Genomic DNA, 20,292 nt, shown 5'->3' on the forward strand with positions numbered 1-20,292 from the left:
TTTCTGTGCATCAGCTGCTCAATTGTGAACTCAAACAATTGTACACAGCCTTCACACGAGCAAGGGTGAACTTGTGGATCTTTGATGAAAACAAAGGGAAACGTGAACCAGCCTTCAAGTACTTCATCAGCAGAGATTTAGTCAGAGTCGTCAAAACCGATGAAAACAAAGGTAAGATAGAGAAGCAGAGAACACACAAAGAACAACAAAGCTAAAACTTTATGCTTGTTTGTAGTGTTGAAACCTGCATAGTCGTTGCAGACACCTGAAGATTCGAAGCTTATTCAATTAAATTTTTAATTTTACTTGTCAGGGTTTGGGGAGAGGGAGAAATGGAGAGAGAGAGAGAAGCCTTAATCACTTGATTCATTCATTACTGGAAAATGTTTATCTGCTTTTTAATCACTCCAGTTGTTCTAGTTTCAGTCCTCAGAACATAGGTGAACTAACCAAATAACTATAAGGAGTTTTGAACATTTTGGATGGTCTGTTCATAGGGTAAAATGGTAAGAAATTTATGTTTTTGGCTCTGCACTTCATTGTCACCAGGCTGTTTTCAGATCCTCGAGTGGGGCTTGAACATCTGTCTCAGACAAGAGACTTACCAACTGAACCAAGCTGATTCTGTGGTGCTTAATGGTAAATGTTTAACACTGCAGAGAGGAGATTAAGCATTTCATCTTCCACTGAAATGAGCAAGACCTTTATACTTTTGTTCTCCATATGATTGAAACAGTGCAGTATTCCTGGGTGTTGACTTGCAACAAACCAACTTGCATTTATATTTATATCCATCTATAGAAAAATCTCTTTGTTTTACTGGAATAAAGTACGTTAAAATTTATTTGAAGCAAATGTTTTTCTTCCAGAGCTTGATGACAGCATGTTTGTTAAAATCTCAACAATGCAAGAATGGGCAGAAAGAGGTGACTACTTTGCAAAACATCAGTGTTGGAAGGTAAGAGCTAAAAAAATTGAAGTTGAAATATGAAACCTAGTTTATGGATTGAAAACAATGTATGTAGATCTGAAAGAGGATTTTTCACAATCCTGGGTACGGGGGGTTGCAATTTTAACATGGGTAAACGGATGGGTTTAGGTGTGGGTGGGACTGGCTCCGGCCATGTTAACTTCTGTGTTTAAGTATGTTAATGATGCTGTAAGACTCAAGTTAAACCTGCTTGTGCTCAGCCAGTTGGGTCTCCGGAAACCTGACTGTTGCACAAGGCAAGGACAGCCTTCTAATTGTTATATATGTACTTCCCTCCCTCCCACTACAAATGCATCAGTTTTGGGCAACTCTGATTGAAAGCAAAATGTCATAGGAAGCGGGGAAAATTTGGCATGGATCCCTGGCCGGCTTACATATACTCACTTGCCACCAATTAATTGAAGATGATGTTGCCAGAGAACACAAAGGAATCTTGGTTCTTGCCTGTCCTTTCAGCCAGAGCTAAGGTCCATGATTTAAGAGGTTACTGCATGGGGAAAGTATTCAAATAAAAAGCAAAAGTAAACTCTTAAGAACAAAGCTCTAGCTCCCATTCAGAATGCTTAAGATCTCTTGACCGAGTTCAAAGTCAAATGCCCTCAGTAGTTGTACTTATCTCTCTGGCTGCCAGATAACAATCCTTTGCATAGAAACATAGCAATTACTGGACAAAAGAAGATCGAGATCCATTTAATTCACCTACCAAATCTGGGTTTGATACAATGATAAATAATTGTCACAGTCTACAACAGACCCAGAAAACAAAGGAAAAAAGACTTGCAATTATGTGGTGACTTTCACAGCCTCAAGACATCCCAAAATGCTTTACAACCAATCAAGTGCTTATTCACTGTTCTAGCGTACGACATGACATGAGAACCCCAGTGGTGGAGAACTTTGGGAGAAATGTCATCTGTTTCTCCCAAGGATGCTATAATTATCACATCATCATTCTTCAAATGACTAATATACTGTATCCCAAATGTTATTTTATGCAGCATTTTCAATCAATTCAGGGCATGTGAAACATGAAACAGTTCTTGTTACGATTTTATGGTTTATACTATGTACTCTTTGTCTGGATTCAGTGATCCTATTTTCTCCTGTAAACTGTGATCAGGATCTGTTTAATACCTGGATAAAAACAAAAAAACTGCGGATGCTGGAAATCCAAAACAAAAACAGAATTACCTGGAAAAACTCAGCAGGTCTGGCAGCATCGGCGGAGAAGAAAAGAGTTGACGTTTCGAGTCCTCATGACCCTTCGACAGAACTTGAGTTCGAGTCCAGGAAAGAGCTGAAATATAAGCTGGTTTAAGGTGTGTGTGTGGGGGGCGGAGAGATAGAGAGACAGAGAGGTGGAGGGGGTTGGTGTGGTTGTAGCGACAAACAAGCAGTGATAGAAGCAGATCATCAAAAGATGTCAACAACAATAGTACAATAGAACACATAGGTGTTAAAGTTAAAGTTGGTGATATTATCTAAACGAATGTGCTAATTAAGAATGGATGGTAGGGCACTCAAGGTATAGCTCTAGTGGGTTTTTTTTTTATTTTATATAATGGAAATAGGTGGGAAAAGGAAAATCTTTATAATTTATTGGGAAAAAAAAAAGAAGGGGGAAACAGAAAGGGGGTGGGGATGGAGGAGGGGACTCACGACCTAAAGTTGTTGAATTCAATATTCAGTCCGGAAGGCTGTAAAGTCCCTAGTCGGAAGATGAGGTGTTGTTCCTCCAGTTTGCGTTGGGCTTCACTGGAACAATGCAGCAAGCCAAGGACAGACATGTGGGCAAGAGAGCAGGGTGGAGTGTTAAAATGGCAAGCGACAGGGAGGTTTGGGTCATTCTTGCGGACAGACCGCAGGTGTTCTGCAAAGCGGTCGCCCAGTTTACGTTTGGTCTCTCCAATGTAGAGGAGACCACATTGGGAGCAACGAATGCAGTAGACTAAGTTGGGGGAAATGCAAGTGAAATGCTGCTTCACTTGAAAGGAGTGTTTGGGTCCTTGGACGGTGAGGAGAGAGGAAGTGAAGGGGCAGGTGTTGCATCTTTTGCGTGGGCAAGGGGTTGTGCCATAGGAGGGGGTTGAGGAGTAGGGGGTGATGGAGGAGTGGACCAGGGTGTCCCGGAGGGAGCGATCCCTACGGAATGCCGATAAGGGGGGTGAAGGGAAGATGTGTTTGGTAGTGGCATCATGCTGGAGTTGGCGGAAATGGCGGAGGATGATCCTTTGAATGCGGAGGCTGGTGGGGTGATAAGTGAGGACAAGGGGGACCCTATCATGTTTCTGGGAGGGAGGAGAAGGAGTGAGGGCGGATGCGCGGGAGATGGGCCGGACACGGTTGAGGGCCCTGTCAACCACCGTGGGTGGAAAACCTCGGTTAAGGAAGAAGGAGGACATGTCAGAGGAACTGTTTTTGAATGTAGCATCATCGGAACAGATGCGACGGAGGCGAAGGAACTGAGAGAATGGGATGGAGTCCTTACAGGAAGTGGGGTGTGAGGAGCTGTAGTCGAGATAGCTGTGGGTGTCGGTGGGTTTGTAATGGATATTGGTGGACAGTCTATCACCAGAGATTGAGACAGAGAGGTCAAGGAAGGGAAGGGAAGTGTCAGAGATGGACCACATGAAAATGATGGAGGGGTGGAGATTGGAAGCAAAATTAATAAATTTTTCCAAGTCCTGACGAGAGCATGAAGCAGCACCGAAATAATCATCGATGTACCGGAGAAAGAGTTGTGGAAGGGGGCCGGAGTAGGACTGCAACAAGGAATGTTCCACATACCCCATAAAGAGACAGGCATAGCTGGGGCCCATGCGGGTACCCATAGCCACACCTTTTATTTGGAGGAAGTGAGAGGAGTTGAAGGAGAAATTGTTCAGCGTGAGAACAAGTTCAGCCAGACGGAGGAGAGTAGTGGTGGATGGGGATTGTTCGGGCCTCTGTTCGAGGAAGAAGCTAAGGGCCCTCAGACCATCCTGGTGGGGGATGGAGGTGTAGAGGGATTGGACGTCCATGGTGAAGAGGAAGCGGTAGGGGCCAGGGAACTGGAAATGGTTGATGTGACGTAAGGTGTCAGAGGAATCACGGATGTAGGTGGGAAGGGACTGGACAAGGGGAGAGAGAAGGGAGTCAAGATAACGAGAAATGAGTTCTGTGGGGCAGGAGCAAGCTGAGACGATCGGTCTACCGGGGCAGTTCTGTTTGTGGATTTTGGGTAGGAGATAGAAGCGGGCCGTCCGAGGTTGGGCAACTATCAGGTTGGAAGCTGTGGGAGGGAGATCCCCAGAGGAGATGAGGTCAGTGACAGTCCTGGAAACAATGGCTTGATGTTCAGTGGTGGGGTCATGGTCCAGGGAGAGGTAGGAGGAAGTGTCTGCGAGTTGACGCTCAGCCTCCGCGTGGTAGAGGTCAGTGCGCCAGACAACAACAGCACCACCCTTGTCAGCGGGTTTGATGACAATGTCAGGGTTGGACCTGAGAGAATGGAGTGCAGTAAGTTCAGAGAGAGACAGGTTAGAATGGGTGAGAGGAGCAGAGAAATTGAGACGACTAATGTCGCGCCGACAGTTCTCAATGAAAAGATCGAGAGAAGGTAAGAATCCAGAGGGAGGGGTCCAGGTGGAGGGAGAATATTGAAGATGGGTAAAAGGATCCGTTGAACTGGGAGAGGACTCCTGCCCAAAGAAGTGAGCCCGGAGACGAAGACGGCGGAAGAAGAGTTCAGTATCATGCCGAGCCCGAAATTCATTGAGGTGAGGGCGTAAGGGTATGAAACTAAGTCCTTTGCTGAGCACTGAACGTTCAGCATCGGAGAGGGAAAGGTCAGGGGGTATAGTGAATACACGGCTGGGGTTGGGATTGGAAGATGGGGTGGGGACGGAGGGACAGGCAGGGGTGGAGGGTCCTAGATGGGTGTTGGTGTCGATGAGTTGTTGGAGCTTGCGTTCCTTAGCACTTGAGAGAAAGAGAAAAAGTTTCTTGTTGAGGCGTCGGATGAGCCTCAAGTGCTAAGGAACGCAAGCTCCAACAACTCATCGACACCAACACCCATCTAGGACCCTCCACCCCTGCCTGTCCCTCCGTCCCCACCCCATCTTCCAATCTCAACCCCAGCCGTGTATTCACTATACCCCCTGACCTTCCCCTCTCCGATGCTGAACGTTCAGTGCTCAGCAAAGGACTTAGTTTCATACCCTTACGCCCTCACCTCAATGAATTTCGGGCTCGGCATGATACTGAACTCTTCTTCCGCCGTCTTCGTCTCCGGGCTCACTTCTTTGGGCAGGAGTCCTCTCCCAGTTCAACGGATCCTTTTACCCATCTTCAATATTCTCCCTCCACCTGGACCCCTCCCTCTGGATTCTTACCTTCTCTCGATCTTTTCATTGAGAACTGTCGGCGCGACATTAGTCGTCTCAATTTCTCTGCTCCTCTCACCCATTCTAACCTGTCTCTCTCTGAACTTACTGCACTCCATTCTCTCAGGTCCAACCCTGACATTGTCATCAAACCCGCTGACAAGGGTGGTGCTGTTGTTGTCTGGCGCACTGACCTCTACCACGCGGAGGCTGAGCGTCAACTCGCAGACACTTCCTCCTACCTCTCCCTGGACCATGACCCCACCACTGAACATCAAGCCATTGTTTCCAGGACTGTCACTGACCTCATCTCCTCTGGGGATCTCCCTCCCACAGCTTCCAACCTGATAGTTGCCCAACCTCGGACGGCCCGCTTCTATCTCCTACCCAAAATCCACAAACAGAACTGCCCCGGTAGACCGATCATCTCAGCTTGCTCCTGCCCCACAGAACTCATTTCTCGTTATCTTGACTCCCTTCTCTCTCCCCTTGTCCAGTCCCTTCCCACCTACATCCGTGATTCCTCTGACACCTTACGTCACATCAACAATTTCCAGTTCCCTGGCCCCTACCGCTTCCTCTTCACCATGGACGTCCAATCCCTCTACACCTCCATCCCCCACCAGGATGGTCTGAGGGCCCTTAGCTTCTTCCTCGAACAGAGGCCCGAACAATCCCCATCCACCACTACTCTCCTCCGTCTGGCTGAACTTGTTCTCACGCTGAACAATTTCTCCTTCAACTCCTCTCACTTCCTCCAAATAAAAGGTGTGGCTATGGGTACCCGCATGGGCCCCAGCTATGCCTGTCTCTTTATGGGGTATGTGGAACATTCCTTGTTGCAGTCCTACTCCGGCCCCCTTCCACAACTCTTTCTCCGGTACATCGATGATTATTTCGGTGCTGCTTCATGCTCTCGTCAGGACTTGGAAAAATTTATTAATTTTGCTTCCAATCTCCACCCCTCCATCATTTTCACGTGGTCCATCTCTGACACTTCCCTTCCCTTCCTTGACCTCTCTGTCTCAATCTCTGGTGATAGACTGTCCACCAATATCCATTACAAACCCACCGACACCCACAGCTATCTCGACTACAGCTCCTCACACCCCACTTCCTGTAAGGACTCCATCCCATTCTCTCAGTTCCTTCGCCTCCGTCGCATCTGTTCCGATGATGCTACATTCAAAAACAGTTCCTCTGACATGTCCTCCTTCTTCCTTAACCGAGGTTTTCCACCCACGGTGGTTGACAGGGCCCTCAACCGTGTCCGGCCCATCTCCCGCGCATCCGCCCTCACTCCTTCTCCTCCCTCCCAGAAACATGATAGGGTCCCCCTTGTCCTCACTTATCACCCCACCAGCCTCCGCATTCAAAGGATCATCCTCCGCCATTTCCGCCAACTCCAGCATGATGCCACTACCAAACACATCTTCCCTTCACCCCCCTTATCGGCATTCCGTAGGGATCGCTCCCTCCGGGACACCCTGGTCCACTCCTCCATCACCCCCTACTCCTCAACCCCCTCCTATGGCACAATCCCTTGCCCACGCAAAAGATGCAACACCTGCCCCTTCACTTCCTCTCTCCTCACCGTCCAAGGACCCAAACACTCCTTTCAAGTGAAGCAGCATTTCACTTGCATTTCCCCCAACTTAGTCTACTGCATTCGTTGCTCCCAATGTGGTCTCCTCTACATTGGAGAGACCAAACGTAAACTGGGCGACCGCTTTGCAGAACACCTGCGGTCTGTCCGCAAGAATGACCCAAACCTCCCTGTCGCTTGCCATTTTAACACTCCACCCTGCTCTCTTGCCCACATGTCTGTCCTTGGCTTGCTGCATTGTTCCAGTGAAGCCCAACGCAAACTGGAGGAACAACACCTCATCTTCCGACTAGGGACTTTACAGCCTTCCGGACTGAATATTGAATTCAACAACTTTAGGTCGTGAGTCCCCTCCCCCATCCCCACCCCCTTTCTGTTTCCCCCTTCTTTTTTTTTTCCCCAATAAATTATAAAGATTTTCCTTTTCCCACCTATTTCCATTATATAAAATAAAAAAAAAACCCACTAGAGCTATACCTTGAGTGCCCTACCATCCATTCTTAATTAGCACATTCGTTTAGATAATATCACCAACTTTAACTTTAACACCTATGTGTTCTATTGTACTATTGTTGTTGACATCTTTTGATGATCTGCTTCTATCACTGCTTGTTTGTCGCTACAACCACACCAACCCCCTCCACCTCTCTGTCTCTCTATCTCTCCGCCCCCCACACACACACCTTAAACCAGCTTATATTTCAGCTCTTTCCTGGACTCGAACTCAAGTTCTGTCGAAGGGTCATGAGGACTCGAAACGTCAACTCTTTTCTTCTCCGCCGATGCTGCCAGACCTGCTGAGTTTTTCCAGGTAATTCTGTTTTTGTTCTGTTTAATACCTGGTTGTATAACAATGTGACCTGGGGGATGTAACAATATGATATGAACTGGATACTGTAATCACACACATTCTGCCTCATATGTACTTTTTTTAGTTTTTGGAAAGGCAGACCAATTAACACTTTAGTGAAATGAAGTCAAATGTAAATCAATAAAAATTGGTTCATTTATCAATTGATAAATTAACATACAGAATAACTTTATAGTAAATCTTGTGTCACTTAAATTTAATTCACTAAGGCTTCTTGTAACATATTAAACAACATTCCCTGATTGAAGACTAATTATAATTTTTCTGGACAACCATTTCTCCAGTCAGACTGGCTATATATTTAGGTGCATGTGTACACATTCTGCCTTTCTATCTTTGCAGATTCCTCTCAACTGATTGAGGTCAAGCACTAACCTCTCCTTTGTTTCCTGACTTGATGGGAAGTTAGTATGTTGGTTTCTGATCCTGTCCCAAGATTTCCAGTAAAGATTTTACAACAAAGTGGCCCTCTATCCAGCTCCGCCTGTCCCACCCCCCCTTAAACAGCTTATATTTCACCACATTTCTATTTCTCTTTAGTTCTGAAGAAGAGTCATACGGACTTGAAACGTTAACCCTGTCTTCTTCTCCACAGATGCTGTCAGACCTTGAGTTTTTCCAGCAGTTTTTGTTTTTGTTTCAGATTTCTAGCATCCGCAGTATTTTGCTTTTATCTGCCAATTAAACTGGCTATCACCCCTGGATGGGCTTTCCCTTCAGACTAGCTCCTGCTAAGCTCAAATGAATAAACCGGATATGTATAATGTGATTCACAGAAAGATCCAAATGACTTTCATTGTCTATACTTGAAATGGTGTGTGAGACATACCACATCATGAGCTATCACAGACTGGTCAGAAGGGTTATACGGACTCAAAATATTAACTCTGTTTCTCTCTCCGCAGATGCTGTCAGACCTGAGTTTTTCTAGCATTTTCTGTTTCTAGTACAGACTGGTTTGTCTGGTTGTAATACCCAATTCCCAGCACTTCTGTTCAATGAATTTAATCCCTTAATAACTTTACTAGCAAGTATTCATTAATAAATATCACTGCTGAGATGGATTTTCTTGCTGTATAAAAAGGCTACAGAAGAAAAGTTATCAGCAAAATTAAAAATATTATTTTCTTCAGAAGTCTATGTTCCAAGCTCTGGAATCTCTCCATAAATCTCCTGATCTCCCACTCCCCCTTTAAGATGTCCTCTTTGACCAAGATTTTGTTTGGTCACTTTACTGTGCCTCCATGTTTGGCTAGGTGTCAATTCTTTTGTTGGATTATGCTGCTGTGAAATGACGTGGGACATTTTTCTACATTTAGGGCAATATATAAATGCAAATTTTGTTAGATAAATGAGACAAAGGGCAGAAACGTCTGCCCTCACCCATGGCTAGTTCAGTGGTGGGAAGGGCATTTAACCAGGCAAGAGGGTGGCAGGTGAGGACCCCGCCTGATTTTCAAAAGCCAAAACTAGGACACATTGAAAAAGCCTTGGGAAGGCGTGCTTCCTGATGATTAAGATGTTGGGTGACCAATGGCAGGAGTCTGGGGGAGGGGCAGTTGAAGGTAAGAGATCATGTTCTTCATCATCTTCCAGAATATGTCCAGTCTGAGTTGGCAACACTATTAAGGCACTCAATTTTTGAAGGCAGTCAACACAGAAAGTATGTGATGCACATGATAAATAAAACTGGGAGTCTTTAAACTGTTATTTCAAACTGACTAAAGATCCAACAGACTCTAGGAAACTAATTTCAATTCAGTGAAAATCCAGAGGCTGTTTTCAATTGACAGCCTGCGCAAAAATGCCTTCTCAACAAGAGCCACGAATATCCCTTCTTATCGTCACCACAGGTTAAATCAGCAGGCTCAGTGACAGCAGACCGGCCTCGCACGGAAGAAATACACAGCCCAGAACAAACCTCCTACGGAACAACTCACCTAGCCAGTGGCGAATGAAACACTGAATAACAAACGATGGGTGAAGCAGTGGTGCGCCAACCACTGAGCACCTGGGGTGGAGCTCGGATCCCTGTTTAACATTTCATGCTCACTCCAACTCATCAGTCATTTCTCACTCACTCACTCTCCATTGCTGTACACCCCAATCGGGAGTCTAACGCCCCCAATTATAGATCAATTCAAACGCGGCCACTGTCAAATATGATTCAAACCATAGGATAATGTCCCTCTTTTCCACTCTCGTTCTTTCACAGGACACTTCTTTGACTTTCTGCAGGCCCAACGTTCCCTCTGATTGGACAAAACCCATCACGTGACCGGCCAGCGGAAGACTTTCATCACAGGCCTGCTGATTGGTCGATTTCTAAATATCAGCTCGGCCCTATTAATGACTTACAATTTAAAAATCTACTTTTTAAAAAAAAAAATAATTATGTTTGCCTCTCCCATATACTTCCAATGGATATAAGAATGAGATGCGAGAGACAGGTTAAAGGGGACGGGCCTCAGCAGAGCTGAAAAATGGACATTTGAGCAATTCCGAGGAAACTGTTGGAACACCGAAATGTTTAGTGAAAAACCTGGACTGTCTTGGCCAAACTGGGATGTCTAGTCACCCTATCCCACCTCCACCCTGATTAGGTCTGGAACAGGAACGCCCATGGACGGCCAGCCTGTCCTGCTGCCAATTGTGGCCCTTAAATGGGGAAATCATGTCCAATTAAGGGCCTTGTCCTGCACTACTGGCATCAACCCAGCGACCGCCGGGGTCTGGCCATGTGAGAAACAAGACAAGCAAACTCTGGCATGTTTGCTTGCGGGCTGCTGAGGTGGGGAGGTCCTTGTTCAGGCACTTAGTGACTGTCGGGGACTCTACATCGGAAGAAGGGTCCCACTGGGTGCCAACCACTGCCCTTGCAGTGGACCCCTTCCCACCATCGCCAGACTTCTCAGTTATGTGGAAGGGTCGTGAAGACTCGAAACGTCAACTCTTTTCTTCTCCTCCAATGCTGCCAGACCTGCTGAGTTTTTCCAGGTAATTCTGTTTTTGTTTTGGATTTCCAGCATCCGCAGTTTTTGTTTTTATCTAGGTGTTTGGTATGTTGATGCACACAGCTATTTAACCAGGAATGTTAGAATTAACGCTATCTTATAACCAGGTTTACACAAATGATATGATTTCTATTTTCTTTATAAAAACTTATTTTTCATTTTTTAGGTTGCTGCCAAATGCTACCAGAAAGGTGGGAATTTGGAAAAAGAGAAACTGGCAGTAGCACACGATGCCGTTCTCAATGTACAGGTCAAAAAAAGAAGCCAGAGGTAAGGTTCCCTTGGTTTCCAGCTTTTGCAATACTGCACAGTTATTCTTTGATTTGACTTGCAACACAATGCATTTTTGAAACAAGAATAGAAATAAAAAATTGCACAGCTCACCCAAACTCATTGGTCGTACAAAAGCAAAATGCTCCGGTTGCTGGAAATCTGAAATAAAGACAGAAAAAATTGGAAGAGAGAGAAACAGTGTTAACATTTCAGATCAATGACCTTTTGTCAGAACTTTGGTAGTACATTGATTCTATTTTTTGAATGTGTGCTTTTAACATGGAGCATGACAGCCAGGAGCACAGGTTGGAAATCTACAGGCATGCTCTGATTGACTACCTTCACTGGCGTGTTTGGTTCTAGCTCTTGGCACAGTGTAATACTGTCACCCCCAAAGCTGTTCTGATGCCTTTTATTTTCCATGTGGGATTTAAGTCCTCAAAGTTGCTCCTTATTCCTGAGTCTTCCTAAAGTGATTAATTTTTCCACTCTATGCAGTCTTTCAGGATAATCCCTTGCTCCTCTCTCAATATACTAGACTTTGCAAGTCTAGCTACCTGGCGAAACAGTTAAGAATGTTACAGGGAGCTGAGGCTGTTACTGTAGCAATAGAAGGAGGAGATACCAGATTTGGTACAGGAAAGAAACTTGGAAGCAAATTCTGAAGCCAAGCAGGAAGAGATCTGAAACATATCTACCAATTTTTGGGCACAAAGCTGTATGTAATTAGGTAAAGCACTACATGACTAATTACTATTCCTCATTTGCTAAATCGACACCTTGCCGTTTTGGTGTGTAGACGCCCAGTAACATTGAGCTTTGAGAAACAATGCAGACTTAAGATGCAGCCTCCCTTATAGGCCTTGTGAACTACTGAAGGGTTTCTTCTACAAAAATGAAAATGTTTTTGCAATAAAGGTGGATAAAGTATTTGTTTTGCTCTTTCCAGGGAAATTCAAAATGAATACCTCCAGCTGGCCAAGACTTACCTGGAATGCAAAGTGCCGAAACTGTCACTGAAGTGCTTAAGAAACGCAAAGGAATACAAGCTCTGTGCAGAACTACTTGAGAAATTAGGAAAGGCATGTGATTGTTATTTGTACTAGTGTTCTTGGTTTATATAACAGCAGTAGTTCCCAGACCACCCCTTGTTTTCACTGCATTATATAATGGATGAAACTTTTGCACGTGGGACAAAGTTTCTGTTTCCTTGATTGACTGAAATTCATTTAGCATTGACATGTCAGGTGCAACATCCATAATCTTTAACATCCACTCCCCCCACCACGAGAGTACCATGGCTGCAGGGTGTGCCATCTATGAGACGCACTACAATAACTCACCAAGGCTGCTTCAGCAGAACCTGACAAACCCATGACTTCTACCACCTAGAAGGATAAGCACAGCAAGTACATGGGAATACTGTCACCTCTAAGTTCCAGTCCAAGTCACACACCACCCCAAGCTGGACATATATCATTGTTCTTTCGTTATCACTAGGTTAAATGACTGGAAGTCCCTGTCTAACTGTATTGTGGGAGTACTTCACTACAACGGACAGTAACGGCTCAAGAAGGTGGCTTACCACCATCTACTCAGCTGCAATTAGGGATCGCAATAAATGCTGGCCTTAGTGATGCCCACATTCTTAGAATTAATTTTAAAAATAATTTACATTAATTCCCCAACTTAATGTTCAGGCTCATTTTCTTTTCTCCCCCTTAATCTCTTAGGTGGGAGATGCAGCTTGCTTGTTCAGAAAAGCTCAGTGTTACAGACAGTCTGCGAGATGCTTTGAGCAAGTGCACAAATTTGAATTGGCGCTTAAAACGCTCTGTCGTGGTGAATTATACAATGAAGCTGCTCTGGCTCTCGAAAGGTAATGTTCAGACACCCAAAATCTGATGTTTGTTTTTTCTGAATGCAAATATGTGCACTTTACTTGAATTTAAAAACATGATACTTCTATTGAACTTTATTTCTTACCATTCGACACTAACTTTTATTCAATACTCACCTTTCTTATTTTTTATTATTATTTGAATTCCTCCAATCAGACTTCCGCCCCTGCCATAGTACTGAATCTGCTCTTATCAGTGTCACAAATGACATCCTGTGTGGCTTTGACAAAGGTAAACTTTCCCTCCTCGAAGTTTTTGATCTGTTTGTAGCCTTTGACACAGTTGACTACACCATCCTCGTCCATCACCTCTCCACTGCCATTCAGCTGGGTGGGATTGCTCTCACATATGGTTCCATTCTTATCTATCTAATTATAGCTAGAGAATAAATTGCACTGGCTTTTCTTCCTATTTGCCCCCTATACCTCCATACCTCTCTACCTCGCTTTCCTCCTTTAAGACACTCCTCCCTAAAACCTACCTTTTTGATCAAGCAGTTATCTGACCTAATATCTCCTTATGTTGGTTTAATGTCAAACTTGTTTTATAATGCTCCTGTGAAGCACCTTGGGATGTTTCATTATGTTAAAGGTGCCATATAAATAAATGTAAATTGCTGTTATTGTTCTCCACGTGCTTCAAAATTAACCCAGTCACTCATTGGGACATAAAAACAAAACTGCGGATGCTGGAAATCCAAAACAAAAACAGAATTACCTGGAAAAACTCTCCGCCGATGCTGCCAGACCTGCTGAGTTTTTCCAGGTAACTCATTGGGACATGATTACTGGCAATTAATTGAACTAGCACTTGCATCAATTATTCATTGCCACTCTGTAGAACCATCGCTTTGAGCTCTACCTCTGTTCCTCAGTAGAGGCAAGATGAGGGCACATTTACAATGTCTTTGAGGCACAAAAGGTTGTTCGAGGTCAAGAAGTCTAACTTGAAGCAGTTCTGTCAAATTCCTTTTTTCCCCCAACTGGCACTTAAGCTTTTATGAGCTTTGTGATCAAATTCTGTTAACAGTGAGGTTCATTTCCACAAGATTAAGGCATAAGAAATGCATCATTGCTATTGGTCTTCTGTTATCGGAGTAAAGCACAGTTTATGAAACGATCTACTAACTGTCTTAACTAGCTTGCCTAGATGGGAGAGGCTGTCCTTCCTCAGGTTGATTCTTCAATCTGGCACAGAATCTGTCCGCCTCTCGGTCATCATCAGCACGGGTACGATGTCTCAAATCCAGTTGTTCAAATACTAGGGTTGCCCAAAAACCAGACATCTTTAGAATGTTGCAAGTATCAATTTTAATTGAGCAAAATAAAAAAAAACTGTGAAATTCGGCTTGACACTAAATTGGCGCGGGACTAGTTACCCCTTCACTGCTTACACGTCGGTTTATTCCCACGCAACGAGTGACCCTTCGCCCAACCTGATTCGCTCGGCCTGAGCCTTCTGACCCGAAACCCCAGACAGGGGTTTCCAGTTTGAGACACTGTACCTGTGCCTCTTGCGAGGGCCTCGGAGATGTAAGATGTGCTTTAATCTAGTTATCCTGCTGACCACTAGGGAAATCTTCACCTTGAAGGATTGCATTGCACAATTCACATTTCTAGCATGTTGAGATATGTGTGATGTCTGTAAAGGCTGCTCGATCAAGTTCATGCAGAGTCCCATGTTGCTGCTTTCTGCCAGTCTTTCCTGGAAGCAATAGTTGAGGAATGTCCCCATGGCCTTTGGTTTATGAAAAAAGCGGCAGCTTTCTGGTTGCTTTGCTAAGATAACTGTCGATCGAGATTCGAACTCAGTTCCATGCAAACTGATGCCTTTGATTTGTGTGAACTTGTGCTTCTTTTTATTAAAACCATTAGAATCATAAAAAATAATAAGAGCAGAGAATGAGGCCATTCAGCCCATCTGCCACCCAAGAAAGAGCAATCCAGCCTAATCCATCTTACTGCTCTTGGCCCATGGCCCTGTAGGCTATAGCACCTCAACAAGTGCATATCTAAGTGCTTTTTAAATGTGATAGTCTGCTACCACCACCCTTTCAGGCAATCAGTTCCACCCTTCTGCTGTTACACCCCTCCAGTCATTCTATTTTAAATCTACACCTCCAGTTATTGATCTCGCTGCTAATGGAAATAGCTCCTTCCCATCCACTCCATCTTGGCCCCTCATTATTTTATACACCTCAATTAAATCTGTCCTCTTCCAAAGAAAACAAGACCAAGCCATCTGATCTTTAGTCAGACACTACCTTCCCATAACAAATCCATGCGTCCTTGATGAATCCCATGCATTTCTAAATTAAGCCTTAAGTCTCTCAGAATGTTTTTCCATTAATTTGCCCACCACTGAGGTTGGGCTGCCTGGCCTGCAATTACTTGAGCTTTCCCTTCCTCTCTTTGTAAACAAAGTTACAATGTTAGTAATCCTCCAGCCTTTCACCAGCACGCCTGTGAACAGAGAGGATTGGAAAATGATGGTCTTCGTCACCCCTATTTCTTCCCTTACCTCTTCTAATAGCCTAGGCTAGGTTTCATCCAGCCCTAGGGAGTTATCCACTCTCAGGAATGCTAAGTAGCATAATATTTTTTCCCTCATTTTGTTTATCCCATTCAATATTTCACACTCCTCCTTAACTACAAGGTCTGCTTCTTCAACCCACTGCACACCCGCACGCCGCCCCCCCCAACATTTTGGTGAAAACAGATGCAAAGTATTTATAGGGCAGGATTTTGCCCTTGGCGGGGGTGCTCGGCGGGTGGGGGTGGTTGGGAAGCTGACCACTGCCAGCAATTGGTTCCGCACCGCGATTTCACGCAAGCGGGCCAATTCAGGCCCGCCCTGTGTGGATCGCAACCGGCAGTGCTGAGCTTTGCCAGTGTGGGCGGGGGAAGGAGGGCGAGCTGGACCTCGTGCTCAGTTCGCGCATGTGCCAGAAAGAGTGCTTCAATCTCCTTGAGACACAGAGCTGCCTCAGGGAGATTGAAGCACTGTTTAAAAAAATTAATAAAGACGGTAAAAATGTAATAAATCGTGTGTCACATAAGATGGGACATGCTTTTAATTCCAAAATATAATTTTTATTTAATGTTTATTTGCTTTAAGAAACCTCATCCCACTTGTGAATGAAGTTTCCTAAAAAATGTAAAGGCCGCTTGGCCTTTTCACTTGCTCACCAACTGGAAGGTTGAATGGGCAGCATAGATTTGAATTTAATTATATTGTTAATGGCCTTAATATTATCGACGGGCATGCAGCTGACTCCGGTGCGCTGTGCCGAACGAAATCTCACGCGGGTGTGCGATGACTCCAGGACACACGCCCGGCGTCATTGTGCATCATTTTACGCTCGGGCGCACACCTGCACGCCGAGCGTAATATTCTGCCCACAGTATCTATCACATTATCTTTACAGTGCAGAATGAGGCCATTCCGCCCATCAAGTCTGCACTGGCTCTCTGAAAGAGCATTCCACCTAGTCCCACTCTCCTGCCTTGGCCCTGTAACCTTGCACATTCTCTCTTTTCAGGTAGCAATCCAATTCCCCTTTGAATACCTCAATCAAACCTGCCTCTACCACCCTTTCAGGAAGTTTGTTCCTGACTCCAACCATTCTTTGGGTGAAAAAATTTTTTCCTCACGTCACACTTACTCCTTTTGCCAATTATTTTCAACCTGTGTCCTCCAGTTCTTGATGTTCTCTTGAGTGGTAACAGTTTTTCTTTATTTACCCTGTCTATACCCCTCAGGATCTTGAATACCTCTATCAAATGTCCTCTCAGCTTCAGATTTCCACCCCTCTATCACCTTCACATGGTCCATCTCCGACACTTCCCTTCCCTTCCTTGACTTCTCTGTCTCCATTTCTGGTGATACTGTCCACCAATATTCAGTACAAGTCCACTTACTCTCACAGCTACTTCGACTACAGCTTCTCACATCCCGCTTCCTGTAAGGATCCATCCCATTCTCTCAGTTCCTTCGCCTTCATTGCATCTGTTCCGATGATGCCACTTTCTAAAACGACACTTCTTACATGTCTTTCTTCTTCCTTAACCAAGGTTTCCCTCCACTGTGGTTACAGGGCCCTCAACTTAATCCAATCCCTCTCCTGTGCCTCTGCCCTCACATCTTCCCCTCCCTCCCAGAACCATGATAGGATCCCCCTTGTCCTCCCTTTTCACCCCACCAGCCTCGGCATTCAGAGGATCATCCTCCACCATTTCTGCCAACTCCAGCATGATGTCACTACCAAATACATCTTCCCTTCACACCCCCATCAGCATTCCATAGGGACCGTTCCCTCCGGGACACCCTGGTCCACTCCTCCATCACCCCCAACACCTCATCCCCTTCCCAAGGCATCTTCCCATGCAATCGCAGAAGGTGCAACTCCTGCCCCTTTACCTCCTCCTTCCCCACTGTCCAAGGGCCCAAACACTCCTTTCAGGTGAAGCAGCACTTCACTTGCAACTCCCTCTATTTGGTGTACTGCATTCACTGCTCCCAATATGGTCTCCTCTAAATTGGGGAGACCAAACGCAGACTGGGTGACCACCTTGCCTCCAGTCTGTCCGCAAGCATGACCCAGACCTCCCTGTCGCTTGCCGTTTCAACACACCGTCCTTGGCTTGCTGCAATGTTCCAGTGAAGCCCAACGCAAACTGGAGGAACAGCACCTCATCTTCCGATTAGTCACTTTACAGCCTTCAGGACTTAACATTGAGTTCAGAAACTTCAGACCATGAACAGACTCCTCTATCTTCACCCCGTTTTAATCTCTTTTTCTAAATTTATTTTTATTTTTTATCCACTTATTTTCATTATTATTCATTTATTCATTGTTTTATCCCCTTTTAAATACCTTTTTAATCTCTTTTTTCATCCTTTTTTCCCCACCATCGCTCCCTCCCCACCCCCAAAAGGGCTATCTGTCACTTGTTCATGTTGCTCTTTCCAGAGTGCTTACCCTTGTTCTGCTATTAACACATTCTGCTTTCTTATTTCTTTGCCACAGTCAGCACCTCCTTTAGCCCTTATCACTACCATTAACACTCCCTTTGTCTTTTTGTCCATGACATCTTTGTCAATCTCTCCTTAGCCCCCACCTATCACTGGCCTTCTATCCAGCTTTACTTGCTCCACCCCCCTTAAGCAGCATAAATTTCATCATATTTCTATTTCTCTTCAGCTCTGAAGAAGGGTCATACAGACTTGAAACCTTAACTCTTTTTCTCTTTCCTCAGCAGGTCTGACAGCATCTGTGTTTTTCCAGCATTTTCTGTTTTTATTTACTGCTCTCAGTCGCCTTTTCGCCAAGGTAAACAGTCCCAACCTCTCCAATCATTCCTCATAGTTATAGTTATTCATCCCGGGAATCATTCTTGAGAATCTCCTCTCTACTCTCTCCAATGCCTTCACATCCTTCCACAAGTATGGTGCCTAGAACTGGGCGCAGTACTCCAGATGAGGCCTAACTAGTGTCTTGTACAAGTTCAGCATGACTTCCTTACCTTTGTACTCAATGCCCCTATTAATAAAGCCAAAAATACTATATGCTTTAACTGCTCTCTCAACATGACTTGCCATCTCCAATGACCTATGTATGTATTCACCGAGGTCCCTCTGTTCCTACACCTCCTTTAGGGGCTCTCCTTTTATATTATACTGCCTTACCATATCTTTCCTGCCAAAACGAATCACCTCACACTTCGCTGTATTGAACTTTTCTGTCCAATCCATCAACATGTCTATGTCCCTTTGAAGTTCAAGACTATCCCTATCACAGTTAACAACGTTTCCAATTTTGGCATCATCTGCAAATTTTGAAATCATGCCCTACACACCACTAGGTCATTGGTATACATCAGGAAGAGCTGAGGTCCCTACACTGACCCCTGAGGAACTCCACTACAAGCCCTCCACCAATCTGAAAAACAACCATTTATCATTACTCTCTCTTTCCTGTCACACAGTCAATTTCTTATCCAAGTGCTGACTTTCCCTTTTATTCCTTGACCTAGAATTTTGCTCACAAGCCTGTTGTGTGGCACTGTTTCAAATGCCTTTTGAAAATCCATATACATCACATCAACAGTGTTTCCTTTTTCAACCTTCTCTGTTATCTCCTCAAAATACTCCAACAAGTTAGTTAAACATGATTTTCCCTTGATGAATCCGTGCTGGCTTCCCTTAATTATCCTGCACTTGTCTAAGTCACTATTGATTTTATCCCATACTATAGTTTCCAGAAGTTTCCCTGCCACTGAGGTCAAGCTGACTGGCCTGTAGTTGCCAGCTTTATCCTTGCACCCCTTTTTAAACAAGGGTGTAACACTTCCAATCCTCCAGTCCTCTGGCACCTCTCCTGTGTCTAAGGAAGACTGGAAGATTATCACTAGTGGCACTGCAATTTCCACTCTCACTTCCCTCAGTACCCTTGGATGCATCTCATCCAGTCCTGGTACCTTATCTATTTTTAAATAAAGATAGCCTTTCTAACACCTGCTCCTTCTCAATTGTAAATTTGTCTAGTGTACCAATTACCTCCTTTCTCACCTCAGCCTGGGTAGCAAGTTCTTCATTTGTAAAGTCAGATGCAAAGTACTTGTTCAACATCTCCGCTATTTCTCCAGCCTCCACGTGCAAGTCCCCTTTTTTGTCCCTGATCGGCCCTTCTCTTTCTTTTACTACCCTTTTATTATTTACATGCTTATAGAAGGCCTTGGGATTCCCTTTTATGTTCAGTGCTAGACTCTTTTCATGCACTCTCCTTGCTTTTTTTAAATTAATTTCTTCACTTCCCCTCTGGTTCTTCTATATTCAACCTGATTCTCCATTGTATTCTCTACCTGACATCTGTTGTATGCACACTTCTTCCTTTCTATCTTCATCTCTATCTCTCTCGTCATCCAGGGTGCTCTGGGTTTATTTGTCCTACCTTTCTCCTTCAAGGGAATATACCTTGACATTGGCTGCAATACTTTTTCTTTGAAGGCGGCCCATTGTTCAGCCACTCTCTTTTCTGGCAACGTTTGATTCCATCTCACTCGACTCAAATGTATTCTCATCCCATCGAAGTTGGCCAATTAATTATCCCTGCTCTGGATTGTTCTCTGTCCTTCTCCATGATTAACCTAAACCTTATGATAATGTGGAGGCTCTCCCACTGATATTTGATCCATTTGAACCAACTCATTCCCTAGAACCAGGTCCAAAACTACATAATCCCCTTGTTGGACTGGAAACATACAGCTGTAG

General features: G+C 44.7%; 1 protein-coding gene across 3 annotated transcripts in view; it reads left to right on the top strand.

Moving 5' to 3' along the window:
• Positions 1 to 20,292, top strand: part of LOC121278747 (TPR and ankyrin repeat-containing protein 1-like) — a 147,942-nt gene that overhangs the window by 110,596 nt on the left and 17,054 nt on the right. For all 3 annotated transcript variants that reach the window (XM_041189136.1, XM_041189137.1, XM_041189139.1), the window contains 5 exons: positions 15 to 171; positions 870 to 958; positions 11,013 to 11,116; positions 12,069 to 12,201; positions 12,853 to 12,998. In XM_041189136.1, coding sequence (XP_041045070.1) covers positions 15 to 171; positions 870 to 958; positions 11,013 to 11,116; positions 12,069 to 12,201; positions 12,853 to 12,998 — 629 coding nt within the window. The remainder of the gene's footprint in view (positions 1 to 14; positions 172 to 869; positions 959 to 11,012; positions 11,117 to 12,068; positions 12,202 to 12,852; positions 12,999 to 20,292) is intronic.

The sequence above is a fragment of the Carcharodon carcharias genome, chromosome 6 (genome assembly GCF_017639515.1).
Source record: "Carcharodon carcharias isolate sCarCar2 chromosome 6, sCarCar2.pri, whole genome shotgun sequence".
Taxonomy (NCBI): Eukaryota; Metazoa; Chordata; class Chondrichthyes; order Lamniformes; family Lamnidae; genus Carcharodon; species Carcharodon carcharias.